The sequence below is a fragment of the Stegastes partitus genome, unplaced genomic scaffold (genome assembly GCF_000690725.1).
Source record: "Stegastes partitus isolate 25-593 unplaced genomic scaffold, Stegastes_partitus-1.0.2 Scaffold98, whole genome shotgun sequence".
NCBI lineage: Eukaryota > Metazoa > Chordata > Actinopteri > Pomacentridae > Stegastes > Stegastes partitus.
Window position 1 is genome coordinate 821594 of NW_007577829.1, and position 15294 is coordinate 836887.

Consider the following 15294-nt stretch of genomic DNA (forward strand, 5'->3'; position numbering starts at 1 on the left):
TTTTTCTGGTCAGCTGTTCTGAGTGTCTTTGTGGAAACTCCACATTGTTTTTTTCTGACCATATCACTGTGCTATCATAAGCAGACACGTGTTTAAAGATTTTTGTCCACATGTTGGACAAAAGGCCTCTTATAACTTTGATAACTTTATGTAGGGGGGAAAAAGATTTTAAACTACAAAAATTGATAACATGCAAACATACATCTCTTGTATTTAACAATCTCACAGTATCCACCAACAATAGAACAGTGCGTCTCATAATAAATGTTATGTTTTTGTACAGATAATTGAGGCGTCAACAAATCCACATCTCGCTCTCTCATTGGTCATACCGCGGTTTACTAGCTGTCAATCTTCACAGATCTCGATGCTGATTGGATTCAGCGTGTATTATCCCCGCCCCCTCCTTCGCTTCGCCGCAACTCAGCCTGTGCGCAAACTAAGAAGCTGCGCCATTCTCGTATATTTTACGTTATTTTATAGCGTAACAGGTTTTCACTTGCCTCTGAGCTACGTATCTGTCGTTAGACGTCTACCTTTGGCAGCAGGTGAGGTCAAATGCAGAGGAAGGGAGCGGAAGAGCTTTGCGGACAGGTGGAGGAAAATATATTTTAGCTTTTAGCTAAAAAAAAAAACAAAAACAAAAAAGGCGACAAATGGACGACAACAAAACGGCGCTGGTCGAGAGCCTCATCGTATGGGTGAGTTTATTTGCTGCTGCGAATGAGTCCTGAAGACACTGGAGCGGTTTAATTTACCTGTTCGAGGCGGGTGGAGGTGTCAGCGGTACACTCCTCAGCTGCCGAGAGGAAACGAAGCAAGAACGCGGCGGTCAGTTTAGCTAACAGCAGCTATTAGAGAGATTAGCTCCATCTGTCAGTCCACCGGTAAGAAACACAGCGAGGTGAGGAACACAAATCCTCCTTCATCCTGCAAGACTGTGGAATATGAAGTTATCACCCTGCACACACACAAACACAACAGTATCACCCAGTTTACTCTCATTGGACTTACACTGCTAATCCAATTAACCGGGGATATTTGTGGAATGTGGCTCTTTGCATGTTTTGTTGTGTAACTGATTAAATGCAGCTAACACCAGCTGTAGTTGTGCATTTATCCCAGCCACGGCTAGCTAGCTTAGCATGGTTTGCAGATGTTTATGGGTGTGAATGCACGTTTTGTTGCCGATCCCATTAAGATAAGCGGTTTATTAGTTAGATCCCGTGTCAGGTGCATCTGACACCCTGCTGAATCTATAATCTAAATCAATCACTTTGTTGGACAACAGTGTCACCTAGTCACAGATGAACTTATCCCATCAGGGTTTCATGCCACGAAAATGTAGAAAAAAAAAAGAAAAACAATCAACCTTTGTGTCTATTTAGGCAATCAAAGTTCCCATTCAAAGTAGAGCTGAACAGAATGCAAATTAAATAGAAAGATTTTGTAATGTGAGTCATGATCATCGAAACTTGTATGAAGGTGATGATTCCCTCATGTCTGGACAATATGAATTGTAAGCTGGAGTATCTTTGTAACACCTCAAAGCTTTATTTATAATGTCCCATTTTAACCTTATCAAGAAATTGCAGGTTCTTCAATTTGGATCTTGCATTTGGCTTTCCTGCATTTGTTTCAAGTCATTCTTCTGCCCTGGTTTGAAGTTAAAAGTTGTGGACTGGCATTTTAATGCTGCCAAGCTGTGGTTATCGTCCTTTTGGACTAAAACTGGTCAGTTGGAATGAACCTCTCTTGGTTTAGTGATTTCTATAAACAGCAGGGTGTGTGTACTTCACAGTTGGACAGCTCTTGTTTGGGGAAAAAGGAATCTTAGATCAGGAGTATTCACCTTACACCGCAGCTTCTACTTGAATTATTTATGGATTCACTTAAGCAGGGTGGTTTTTGTTTTTGCTTGGCTGTTGTGGTTCCATTGCCACTGTCACATGCTGTCTAACCTGTCCCTCTCCCTCTATTCATTCATCAGTTCCTCTCTGTCCTGTATTTTCACCTCTCACCTTGACTTATTCTCCAAACGAGTTTTGAACCACTTGCAGAATTGTGAAGAAACCTTTGACTGATGAACACTTCTGTAGTATTCCCTGTGCTTCCCGTGGATTGTTGACTGCTGTGTTTTCTGCCTCTCAGCTGCAGACGTTCAACACTCCCGCACGCTGCACGACAGTGGAGGAGCTGACTACTGGAGCGGCAATGTCACAGGCGCTGCATCAAATGTGAGAGAGCACATACATTATTTAGTTACAACCAGTTTTGTTAAGCACGAGTAATTCACTAAACACAACACTACAGCCCGAAGCCGTGCAGCGGAAACACTAGGGATAGTATACTTCTGCACAGATGTATTACAGCAAAAATAGATGCTTTTGTTCACCATGTAGCCCCAGTGAAGTGTTCTAGTGTAGCGTGCAAAAGTCCGGATTCCACTTTCAAACACAAAAAGCTGCTGTCATGTTCTCACATTTCTGGTTCCATTTGTTGTTTTGACAAGCTATTTTTCAATTACGTAAGTCTTCAGCAAACACAGGATAGTGTCAGACACTCGATCACACAGTCATTGTGTTAGTTTAGTATATACCACTTTGCTCCAGTGCTGATCCAGTTTTACGTCACACAGCAGTCTTGAGACTCCGAAATGCATCAAAGCAAGAAACGTCTTCTTCTCTTTTCACTGTTACATTATCTAGAAACTAGCTTTATACCATGTACAACCAACAGCTGAATGAAAGAACAAAGTATTGTTAAAAATAATTCAGTCAAATGTAGGAATTAAATAGCTGGAGTAAAAAAAATAAAGTTGAAAGACAGTAGATTACAGCATTGAATTCAACAATACCATCTAAACTATATCTAGCAGTCACATCACTCAATGAGAAGTCAACTGTTGTCTCCCTCTGTGTGCTACAGAGACCCAGCGTGGTTCACTGAAGCGTGGCTTGGTCGCATCAAAACAGATGTTGGGGACAACTGGAGACTGAAGGTACAAAGTGCTGTCATGTCCCCCGTCCACCATCTGTCCTCTCTGACTCTTCTCTTCATCTCCGTTAGCTCCAAACTTGCCAAACTGTCCTTTACACTAACCTCCAACCTCCTCCAGAGGCGCTGCTTCTGGCTCAGCCCACACTGTGACCCTGTGCTCTGACTCCTCTGGTGAAATGTGTCCGTGTATGTTTGCCCAAATATGCCAGCTGTGGGAAATATAAGGGTCATCTAGAGAAAAAGGGGCATTTTCTCTTCTGCTTTTTGTGATGGTCCCAGCTTTTTTTTCCACAGAAGGTTGCAACAAAAACACAAGTAAATGACATGTATAGATAATAGAAATGATTTCTGGTCCTACTGGGACACTGAAAATAGGCATCTTTATTTATTTTGGCAACTCAATATCCCTCCTATGATGATGACTTATTTTGACATCTATGAGTGTGAAACTTCATTTGTCCTCTTGACCTTTATTTAAAATACAAACAAACTTCATAATATTTTCTTAATCCTGTGTCTGTTCTCCTCAGATGAACAACCTGAAGAAGATCCTTCAGATGGTGGTTGACTATTATAATGAGGTACGAAGAAAACAACACACCCTTCTTTGTCGTAGAGTGATTGGTGGAAACACCTTCTGTACCTGAGACGTGGACTCTGTGTACTCATTCAATTCTTTTGGGAGCTGTATTGTGCTCTGTTCGCAAAGCCCCAGGAGACTTGACCAAAGGACAATACAGTGTGCAGCTGAGATCAAAATATGCATCTAGCAGCTAAAGCATTGTACCCAAGGCGTCTGCAATATCATAAAGCACAGAAATCCAGCAGTTCAATTTTTTTTTTTAGCCATATAAATGCACGATTTAACTTTTTTATTTGTCAAGCCTCTTAGTTGTACCAAAACTGTACTAGAACAGCTGTTTACAGGTGTTGCTTTGGAAGTCAGTGCAGTTTCTTACTGTATTGGTGTTCAATTTTCTGTCTTACACTTGGTTGTGTACATATATTTGTGCACCATCAGGTCTTAGGCCAGGAAATCTCCAACTTTCCCCTGCCAGAGCTGCCGCTGGTGGCGGAGCATTCAGACCCTGTGGAGCTGGGGAGGCTGCTGCAGCTCATTCTGGGCTGCGCTGTCAGATGTGAGCGCAAACAAGGTATGCAACAGCTTGTATGTTACTAGGTATAAGTACTGTGCATGAATCAGACCTTAACAGAAGCCATGTACTAAAGTGTCCACAGTATACATGTGTTGTTCAGTGTAGACAGAAAATGGGAATTGTTGTCGTCAAAATGCAGTTAGGTTAAAGCCGTCTGCCAAACAATGTTTAATTATTGCCCTGCCAAGCCACAGACAAAGGCAGAGCTCATCAGGCGGCCTGGCTCGCAAACCAACGAGGACAGTGTTGCTTTTGAAAGCTGCAACACAAGATTATATAAAAAAAAAAGAAAAGAAAAAGAAATGGTGTGTATGTGTGTCATGAATCTCTCTTATTATATTGCCAGAATACATTCAGATCATCATGACCCTGGAGGAGTCTGTGCAGCATGTTGTCATGACAGCCATCCAGGAGGTCAGTCCATCTTATTACCAAATCAAATTCTGCCTCACTCAAGTTAGATGCAACAATGATATCCAGAAAAGCTTTGTTGAGCAGTTGTGCCTTTCAGCAATGACTTGTCTTAAAAGGGCTTCAGCAGCAGCAGCAGCAGAAGGTGTTGAAGAAGGGCAGAGGGCATGCTTTGATGTGGTTAAAATAGATCGAGGCTTTGCAGCTCTTTTAATGAGTGTGTGTAATAAACCCAGTGACATTTTCCCCCTCAGCTCATGAGTAAAGAGATCATGGCCCCATTTGGAGCAGAGCTGTCAGGGGACTTGGAACAGCAGGTCAGTGTTATTACTACAGAGATTCCTCTGAATGCATTCATGTAATGTTGGGACTTTGTGCTGTGAGACTCTCTAATGAAGTGAATATGGAGATGCAACTCTAATGTCCAGTTGAACTTTTACCACTGCAAAAGAAACTAAATAAAAGTAGCATTCTAACATCTATTTTCATTTGCAGCTAATTTTAAAGCAACATTTTACATCCATCCATCCATCCATCCATCCATTATCTATACACCGCTCAATCCTCACTAGGGTCGCGGGGGGGCTGGAGTCTATCCCAGCCGACTTAGGGCGAAGGCAGGGGACACCCTGGACAGGTCGCCAGTCTATAAATCATCATATCCAGGCATTATAACAGTCAAAATATTCACATAAAATACAGTAATTCACCTTTGTTGTGCCTAAAAAAACTAACATGAACATTTACACGAAGCAGCCACAACATTAAAACCACTTAAAATGGAATAAACATTATTGATTACCTTGCAAAAGTGGCACCTGTCAAGGGGTGGGATGTACTGGTCAGCAAGTAAAGTGTCAGGTGTTGAAGCTGATGTATTGGAGAGAGGATAAAGGGCAACATGAGGATCTGAACAACTTTGACAAGGATGGTTAGACAACTGGATCAATGCACATCCAAATTGGCATTCCTGATATGGAGTAGTTTGAAAATACCACAAGTGTTCCAAGAAAAGCTTACCAGTAAACCAGCGACGGGTTCATGATGCTGCTTCCATCCACTTTGCAAAAATGATTCGGAAACAGTTAAGGGACATTACAGAGATGTCTTGGCCTCCAAATTCACCAGATTTCAGTTCAACTGAGCATCTGTGAGATGTGGTGTGAAAAGCGTGGCATTCCACAGATCTGCTGGTAATGTCATGGTGCCTGAAACCACAGGACATCTTCAGAGGTCTGTGGAGTTTAGGGCTTCAGAACTACATCGGAACAGTTTTGGTGGCACAAGAGAGGGACTTGCACAATATTAGGCAGGTGGTTTTAATGTTGTGGCACAACTGTGTGATTGAATACTTGACTGCTCAGCTCGTCATTGTGTTGTGCTCTGCGCTTTACCACTGTGCAGAGAATCCCAGAGCTCAAATATTGACATGCGTTGCACTCTGTAGCGCTCTGGGCATCAGAGGCCTCGACAGGAAAATGAAATGAGGGATCAGTCCTGTGTAACAGGCTTGACATTGGGTGAAAATTGAAAATTGCTATCCCTTGATGATTTCACACTGGTTTTACTTCAGTCAAGAGGGAAAATATGCAGTGAATGAAAATTAGTTGACAGTTGAAGAAGGCTTTAAGAACCTTTTGAGCCTTCTGACCTGAAAAATAAAGCGGTAAAAGGAATCTTTCTTTGCTCTTTCTGATGCATGTGGGCAACTTATGATGCTAGTTAATTCAGCTTTTCATTCATGTGGTCAGCTTAAAAAAGCCCTGGAGGACCTTGCTGAAGCTATGGGAGAAAAGGAAGCACTCGCCCAACGCTGTCAAGAGCTGGACATACAGGTGAATACAAAGCTCTCACACACATGCACTCCCTGCAAAAAGAAATGTTCCAGAAAAATATATGTTAATATCATTCACTTCCAGCTGTTTACCCTCAGTACCATCTCATAAGTTTGCAGATATTTAGCTCTTCATATGCACACACACACACACGCATGCCTTGGTACAGTATAAACAGGAGTTGTGTAATTTGCTGTAATGCTGGGGTCCATTGTCTGGAGCTGCTGTGGCAGAATAACTGTGGGCTTACAGTCTGGGCTCTGCTAGTCCCACCGTGGCATCCAGCCCACACTCTCCCACTGCTAGAAGGCCTCATCAGCACAGTACATGCAGACTAAACTTAGCAAAGACACTCATCAACTGTTCAACTGGACTCTCGACAGATTGATTTGTTCTGTCCCCAGTGTTGCTCGTCTGTCGTCGCAGGAAGGTAAGTCCAACACGGCTGACCGTCGGGCAAAACTAAACCCATCTAAACCAGCTGCTCAAACGTTTACTCTAACTCAGCTAACAGGCGGCTCAACCTGGGTTCTCTTCGTGACAAGTCATGCGGCGCTTTGTTAATAATTTTCTTTATTATTCCAGTAATTCACCAACAACATCTGTTTGTTATATCAACCGTTTTGTTTATCTTCTTTTGGGGAAAGCAGCAGAATATTGTTTTGAAGTTTACCTTGGTCTATACTACACAGCACAGTATCGTTCATAAGATACATTTACAGATAATTTGATATTATTTGGTGTGGACATGCAGTCGAACTGTCTTGTGATGATCGTATGTAACGATTTCAAGCAAACTGAAATCTGAAGGCAACAATGTGAGTCGCTGAACACTTTATTTTACTTGTGAAAAGTTTTGTCAGTTGCATTGCATGACAGTGGAATATGAATTGCACATGCAGGTTTATTCTGTTGTTTTGTATACATTTTTCACATGTATTCTAACAATATTGATGTCAACCATATTGCCCGGCCCTAGTTGAATGGGTAAACTCTGTTTTTATCTATTTTAAAAGCATGTTGTAAGCAAGACTTTAACAGTAACATGCTTATCCAGTGTCTGGTGAACTGGTAAAGCTAGTAAAGCAGGCGTGAGGAAATGACCGTGGAGAAGGAAAACTAACTAACCGTGTATTAACATGTTTGCAAAGTGCACTTTGTCTGTGCTCTGCTTCCAGCATGGATTAACTGCACTGTTTGTTTAACAGCTGGGAGAGGAAGAGAGTTATTTGAAATTTCTTGCTCAGATGTGGCTTTTCTGCTTTGCATGCAATAATTGACCAAGAAGAGAATTAACATCACATTTAATTATTTTTTTTTTTGTCCAACTGGCTTTAATTTGCCTGAACTTTGAAATTATACTTTGTTGTGAGAGTGGCTCTTCTCACCTCGTTGTTTCTGGACAGGTGGCTGTTCTTCAGGAGGAACGGAACAGTTTATTGGCTGAGAATGATGTCCTAACGGACCGAGCCAATCAGCTGGACACGTTCGACGACCCGAGCACGCCCTCAGGAAGAAAACACAATCAGTTACAGCAGCAGCTGGAAACCCTTCAGGAGGAGAACTTCAGGTTTGCTGTTTTCCTCTTAAACAGACCTCAGCTATCTCATTGTGATAAAATCCAAACAGTTAGGTGTATTTGTCGCTCTCAGGCTGGAGGCTGCTAAGGATGACTACCGGATCCACTGTGAAGAGTTGGAGAAGCAGCTGATTGAGGTTCAGCACCGTAATGACGAACTCACCAGCCTGGCGGAGGAATCACGAGCTCTCAAAGATGAACTGGATGTCCTGAGGTGTGTGTCTGTCGGAGGAAGTGTACTGAGATAGCAGATTTGGAATTATTTTATCTTTTAAAGCAGAGTGCAGGCCATAAAAACAAACGTGGAAAGGTTAAAAAGCAGCGCCGGAGGAGCAGTATACCTGCAGACATCTTAATGAGAACCTAGCAGACAGCTGGGTCAGTGAGGTGGAGAGGGAACACCAGACTATGATGTCTCTGACAGAGCTGCTCCACTAGAAAAGTTCTGATCCTAGATTTGACTCTGATCTTGAACGGTGAAACCAGGGCGCCACCTTGTGAATCAGCTGTGTTTCCACTTGTTTGACACACAGTTTTTTACAGCATATTTACGTCAGGGAAAATCAAACACCGTGGCGGACCTTGTGTTATTTACCTGCAGGCTTTTAGCATCTTATTGGCAACATTGACTTCACTCCAATGGAGGTAAATGAGCTTATAGTGGACAATGAGATTTTTTGTTTGTAGACTTCATTGCTTTACCCTTTAAAACAAGAAGTGTCCGCTTAGAATGTTGTTTGTTCTTTATCTTTAGTTTTTTGGTGAAAACAGATGACCCTTGAGTATTTCATCAGTCTAGAGGAGCTAATCAGGGAAACTTGCTGATGTTGTGTTTCCTGACCTTGATGGAGAGATCTGACTTTTTGCTTGAGCAGAAGCAGAAAAACATCAGCACACAATGTATTGTGCAGACACAAAGCAAAATAACAACATTTTAACAAAGGTACAGCATATTTGAAACCCAACATTCCTTATTTGTACTATTACGAAGGAATTAAAGCTGTAGGATAAAAAAGGCTTCTATCTGAGACAGTATGTTATCACAGTTTTAGCAAAGTACAAACTGTCAAACGTAGACGCTTGACAAACCTATACCTTTTTTTTTCAGGCATGAAAATATGTTTGCTTTGCACAATTAAATATGGAAACTTAAAGTCATCGTATATAGTATAATACCGCTCCTATGTGCAGATTGAAGTATACCTGAAAGTCTTTCTCTGGTTCCCTTTTCATATTTGAAATAAAGCAAAACACTTGACTTACGAGCTTGTGCACTGATATTTGTGCTTTTGTATTGAAATCCTACAGGAACTGCTCTGATCGGGTCGTGATGCTCGAGGCCTCGGTGGAAACGTACAAGCGTAAACTGGAGAATCTGGGTGATCTAAAGAGGCAGATGAAGCTGTTGGAGGAGAATAATATGACCTACATGCAAAACACCGTCAGTCTGGAGGAAGAGCTGCGCAAGGCCAACGCTGCCCGTGCACAGCTGGAGACATACAAGAGACAGGTACACAGCATGGTTGGAAATTAAAAAGAGTAGTCCACACAGTTTTAATAATCTCACACATTGAAAGAATGTGTTTGGTGCCACATGCTGTGTTGCTTGTTTAGGTCCAGGAGCTACACAAGAAGCTGTCTGAGGAGAGCAGGCGGGCAGACAATCTGGCTTTTGAGATGAAAAAGTTGGAGGAGAAGCATGAAACTGGGATGAAGGAGAAAGAGGTGCAGCAGATTTTTAAGCAATGATTGTTGCTTTTACTCTCCTGTGGTACGACTCTTTACTAACAATCGACTCCTCCACCAGAGGATCATCATTGAGAGAGATTCTCTGAAGGAAATCAACGAGGAGCTGCGGTGCACTCAGGCTCAACAGCACCAGCTCTCCCAAGCAGGTATCTCATTTAACATCTACCAGTAATTACATTGTTGAGCTGTGTTGCTTTAATATTCTAAACCGTACATACTTTTGTCACACAGGGATGCTTTCCTCTGGCAGTCCCAGCCACGATAACCTGGCAGCTGAGTTAATACCTGTAGAGTACAGGTAATATCTTCCTGTTATTGCACATGATATGCACATTTTATGACTGTATCCAGTCTGTGAGGGTTCACTTTGTCTGTGTGATTGTTTAGAGAAAAGTTCATCAGGTTGCAGCACGAGAATAAGATGCTGAGAGTGCAGCAGGAGGAATGTGAGCGGGAGAAGATCGCTGCCCTGCAGGCTCAGCTGGAGGATGCTCATAAGACGCGCAGTGAGCTGGACACTGAGAACAGGTTAGCAGACTTTATGTGTCATTCTAAGTCACATGTGGCAGAGGTTCTTTCCTCCGTGTTTTGCTTTTTTTTAATAGTTTTTAGCCGACATGTTGTCCATGCTTACGTATAGTCATGGTGGAGGATGTGGTTTTACATCAAAACATTGGGGGGGGGAGCCTAGAGCCTAGAGCCTATCCCAGCTGACTTAGGGCGAAGGCAGGAAAAATGACTCTCAGTAATTAGTTTTTTCAAACACTGAAATTTGAAGCTAAATTTGGAAAGCAATATTTCAGGAACTATTTATGATAAAAGCTTGACATTTTCTCTTTTAGTACTCATGTAATTTAAAATTGTCATTGATTTGGAATCAGCATATTTGACAAATCGATCTAATAATTTCTGATTATGGGTGAGTTGAAATGTGAAAAAAAATCTAAGCCGCCATGAAAAGCCCTGTCTACTATTTACACACTAACACAGGGATCTCCAACTCTGGTCCACGTGAGCAACTGTCCTGCAGGTTTTCGATGATTCCGTACTGCAACACACCTGACTCAAATGAATGGATCTCCATCAGTTTGTTGTCAAGTTCCACACAAGCCTGTTAATGATCCATTAATTTGAGTCAGGTGTGTTGCAGTACGGAATCATCGAAAACCTGCAGGACAGTAGCTCACGAGCACCGGAGTTAGAGATCCCTGCACTAACAAAAAAACTGATAATGCAGAAGTCAAATAGTGATATTTTCCAAACCACATGTAGCTGCACAAACACAACATATAGCAGGGGTGCCCAGTCCTGGTCCTCGAGAGCCCCTATCCAGCATGTTTTAGATGTTTCCCTCTTCCAACACACCTGATTCAAATGATCAGGATCGTTATCAGGCTTCTGCAGAGCTTGATGATGACCTGATCATTTGAATCAGGTGTGTTGGAAGAGGGAAACATCTAAAACATGCTGGATAGGGGCTCTCGAGGACCAGGATTGGGCACCCCTGACGTATAGAATGCTTTTTAATGCTGCTAATTTGTGTTTAAAGATGGGACTTTTCATGAAGGCTGACATTTTTTTAGATATATATTCATGCAGCTATTTATCATAACACATCCATTATCAGAGATTATTTGTTCTACTTCACTAGAACATCACTATTTTAGGCCGTCCTGTGCACGTTCCAGCTTCTCCACTTTGGTCCTCTCGCTCAGGACATGGTGACCAAGATGGAGAGGGAAGACGGAGAGCAAAAAGAGGAGCAAGAGGGAGCTAAATCTGATATGTGCTGACTGTCTAGCTACACGGCCTTCTCCAGAATCAGACGTCACCTTTTAACTTTCTTTTCAAACATGTGCTTCCTACATGTTAACATTTCTGCTCTCTGCATGGTGCTTAATCTCCAGATTGAGTCGAGAGCGGATCAGTGAGCTGCAGCAGCAGGTCGAGGACCTTCAGAAGGCTCTGCAGAGTCAGGCGGCCAAACCTGATGATGTAAGTGTGCCAACAGGGCCTGGCAGCAACTCAGAGAGAATGCCCCACAGAGTTAATCTTAGACTCTAAGACTTTGTGCTGCTGAATTATTACACAAGAAAATCACTGTGCTCATTTTTAGTCAAAATGTTAAACTGAAAAGAAAAAAAAAAGCCCACATACAGTATTGCCATCCAAAATTAATTACTTTCACCAATTTTACTTTTATTTTTATTTTCAGTCAAACCTGAAGCGAAAACTTGACGCGCACATGTAAGTGTGACTCTGGTTTGTGCTGATAAAGGTTGAGGAATGTACAATTAATTTGCGAATGGAGGTAAAGCTTTTTTTTCCTTCAGGGTCCAGCTGAACGAGGCTCAGGACGAAATCATGAAGAAGAAAGAGCTGCTGGAGGATCTTCAGCCAGACAACACTCAAACCTGTAGGTGTAACGTTGTGCCATCATCATACAAACACTTCTACCCCGTCAACACACTCAACACAAAAGAACCAAAGTGATGGCTCGCAATTTCTTGTTTCAAAGCCTTGAAGGTGGATGAGCTGATGGCAGCTCTGAAGAAGAAGGATGATGACATGCGGGCCATGGAAGAGAGGTACAAGATGTACCTGGAGAAAGCTCGCAATGTGAGTGACTTAATTATTCTGCTGTGAATCCATAAAACTTGATTTTATGTCAAGTACTTTGGGTCTTTGACAGTAATTCACTGTTGTTGTTCCTTCCTTTCTGCTTACAGGTCATCCGAGCACTGGACCCTAAGCTGAATCCTGCGACTGCTGAGATCCAGGCTCTGAGGAACCAGTTGGCAGACCGGGACAAGCAGATTCTCACCCTGGAAGTAAATCTGCATTCTCACTTGTTTGTAGTAAGAATGTCCAGGGGCTGTTTTCAGACCTAACTGATGTTTGACTGGTTTGTCTCCCAGCGTCAGTGTGAGCAGGCCAGACTGAGAGAGTACGAGGAGAAGCTCATTGTCACAGCCTGGTATAACAAGGTAAGACACAATCACAGCAAATTATACATTACATATTTACAGATGGGTGACACATTTAAGGAAAAATACAACATAAAGTGAGTGTGTAGGTTGTTTGGCCACTGTGTGTCGCCAGAACAGCTTCAATACATCTTGACATTCATTTTCCAAGTCTGTGGAACTCTACTGGATGGATGAACACCATTCTTCCAAAAGATATTCCCTCATTTGGTGTTCTGATGATGGCATACAGCATACACCTGTCGTAGGTGTTCAGATCTGCCATAGCATGTGATATAGATCATTTTCATGCAACATTTCAGTGGCTCCTCATGTCCTGTGATGGCAATGTTTCATCGCAGCATAGCGACAGTAACTTCGAACAACTTTGTATTGATTTGCAGTGATTTGACGCATCATTCTCCAGACATAGTACATATTGTTCTGCATTTTTAGGGTTGCGCAGTCTTGATAATGTATTATTTCCTGTTAAGGTTTCCTCTAATATCTTGTGCATATTAATGTTTTGTAAAGCACCTTGTAATTGTAGTTTTGAAAGGTGCTATAGAAATAAAGTTTCTTCTTCATTTTTGTCTTCATCTTTTTCTTTTTGTCTTATTATTATCATTTTTATTATTATTACCCCCCGCAGCTTAACACAGACACCAGATCCCCCCACAGTAGGAGTCAAGGCTTCGGATTTTGCCTGCAATCTGTCACTCCTCTGTGTATCCTCTCTTTTATCATGAAGTTGACAGTCTGCATACTGTTCCTCTGTCCACAGAGTCTGAACTTTCAGAAGCTGGCCATCGAGTCCCGCCTCGGGGGTCGCACTCCCTCCGTGCTGTCACCGGGGCAGTCCTTCCTGTCGCAGCAGCGGCAGGTGTCGAATGCCCCACGCCGGGCGCTTTCCATCAATGTGCCTGCCACTACCTCCAAGTAGACGCACCACGGAGCCAAACATCATTCAACGAAGGCAAAAAAAAAATAAAAATATATATATATATCCTCTCTCCCTCCCACAAGTGAGCACTCAAGTGGCCTTAAACACAATCTGCTCTCAGCACTTGGGGACGAGTAAAGGATAAGCTGATTGGGATCAATGAGCACTTACTTATCAAACACAACCTTAAGGCTCACCCACCTGAGGTTATAGTAAACTGTCCCACTATACACTAGCCTGAAAGCTGAGCTTACATAGCACATTAACCCACAACCTGCTTTCACCTCACTAGCTACAGTAACGCACAACTTTCTGTATATTCCCATTCTGCCCCCGTGTTCGTGCTTTACCGTCTGCAGACTCAGCTAAATACTCGCTATAATCAGTTTAGCCTTGTCCCTCTCAGATCCTGTCATAGTTGGTCAGGAATGAGAGACATGTACATGACTGCTTAATAATTTTATTCAGATTTGGAGCCTATTATAGTAATGAATGTGATTTTTCTTCTTTTTTTTTTTTAAACAAGGGTTACTTGAATGCTAATCAACTAAATGTAACTTCAGATTATTGTAAGTACGAACTGTACCATCATACTATGCAGTGAAGGGGGGGTACTGATATCGTCGCACAGCAGACTGATGAAACAAGCTTTGACAAAATGCTAAATGCTCTATTTGGTGCTGGCCACCAACTGCTTTTACCGATTTAACATCAGTCTCTTCACAAAGTTTTTACTAAAAATGGAACAAGTCCATCATACGAAGCTGTGAAAGTCCTACAAGTCATATTGAACCACAAACAACCTTTAAAGGTGCTGCAGCGACAAATCCTACAGAGTAAATTCAGGAATTGTGTATTTATCAGTTATTTTCTATATTCCCAGAGTGTGATTTGACCTCTCAATGAAAACCGGCAGGTCTTTCTATTCGCTGAATCTTATTTAGTAAAGAGTAGTCCAGACTATAATCTATGAAGTTGTACAGTTGTAATGTAAACATGATTTAAACACCAGCTTTTGATCCAAATGTCACAACCAGGTTAATCATTCATTCAGTACCTGCAAATTGTAACTCGAGAATTTCAATGACCGTAGTCGGCATTTAATCTCAGAAATGTTTTCAGGCCGTTTAGTGGAAGTTCAGAGTAAAGAGCGCTGTACTGTAGAGAAGCAGGGGAATGTCTTGGATATTGTGGGTTATTAGTTGTCTGATGCTACGGACTTTAAGTTAAACTGCACTAGTTTGTCAACGTAAAACGGCTGCTGATTGCCTTCTCTCTTTGTATGTTTGCAACAACACTTACGAGGCATTCTGTTATCATGGTTTTTGCCATATGTGATGAATAGATGTACGTTAAGGCGCTTAAATTCTTGTTTTTGCCGTGGATGATTCTCGTAGGTTGCTGATTGAAAAGCAGTTTTGCTCGTCTAAAAATATGGACGATCAATCATAGCACGGCGCGGAAACTACGCGAGAGGTGTCGTATGTTTGTGTGTAAATGAAGAAACATGAGAAAGGCATTATGAATTTTCAGGAATTTAAGAAGGTACAATTTTAAAGCCTTTGGTTTTTCTTGTGAATAAATAAACTCTTTTTTCTAAAAGTGTATTTTTATATTCAGTCGTGTCAATCTCAGTTTGGGTCCAAAGATAAAC

At 42.0% G+C, this 15294-nt stretch overlaps 1 protein-coding gene and 1 long non-coding RNA gene across 2 annotated transcripts in view; one reads left to right on the plus strand and one right to left on the minus strand.

The window, feature by feature from the left end:
* LOC103354183 (uncharacterized) overlaps positions 1-981 on the minus strand; it is a 30691-nt gene extending 29710 nt beyond the window's left edge. Inside the window, exon 1 of the long non-coding RNA XR_520036.1 lies at positions 968-981. This is a non-coding gene — a long non-coding RNA (uncharacterized LOC103354183). The remainder of the gene's footprint in view (positions 1-967) is intronic.
* Positions 589-15247, plus strand: hook1 (hook microtubule-tethering protein 1). Its single transcript, XM_008277473.1, has 22 exons — positions 589-701; positions 2152-2237; positions 2929-3001; positions 3531-3581; positions 4022-4154; positions 4504-4571; positions 4823-4885; positions 6320-6403; positions 7810-7973; positions 8056-8196; positions 9291-9492; positions 9597-9707; positions 9790-9877; positions 9963-10029; positions 10119-10259; positions 11639-11726; positions 11947-11978; positions 12065-12147; positions 12250-12350; positions 12461-12562; positions 12650-12718; positions 13482-15247. The coding sequence occupies exons 1-22, from the start codon at positions 657-659 to the stop codon at positions 13638-13640; spliced, it is 2151 nt and encodes a 716-aa protein (XP_008275695.1). The 5' UTR covers positions 589-656; the 3' UTR covers positions 13641-15247.
* The last annotated feature ends 47 nt before the right edge of the window (positions 15248-15294 follow it).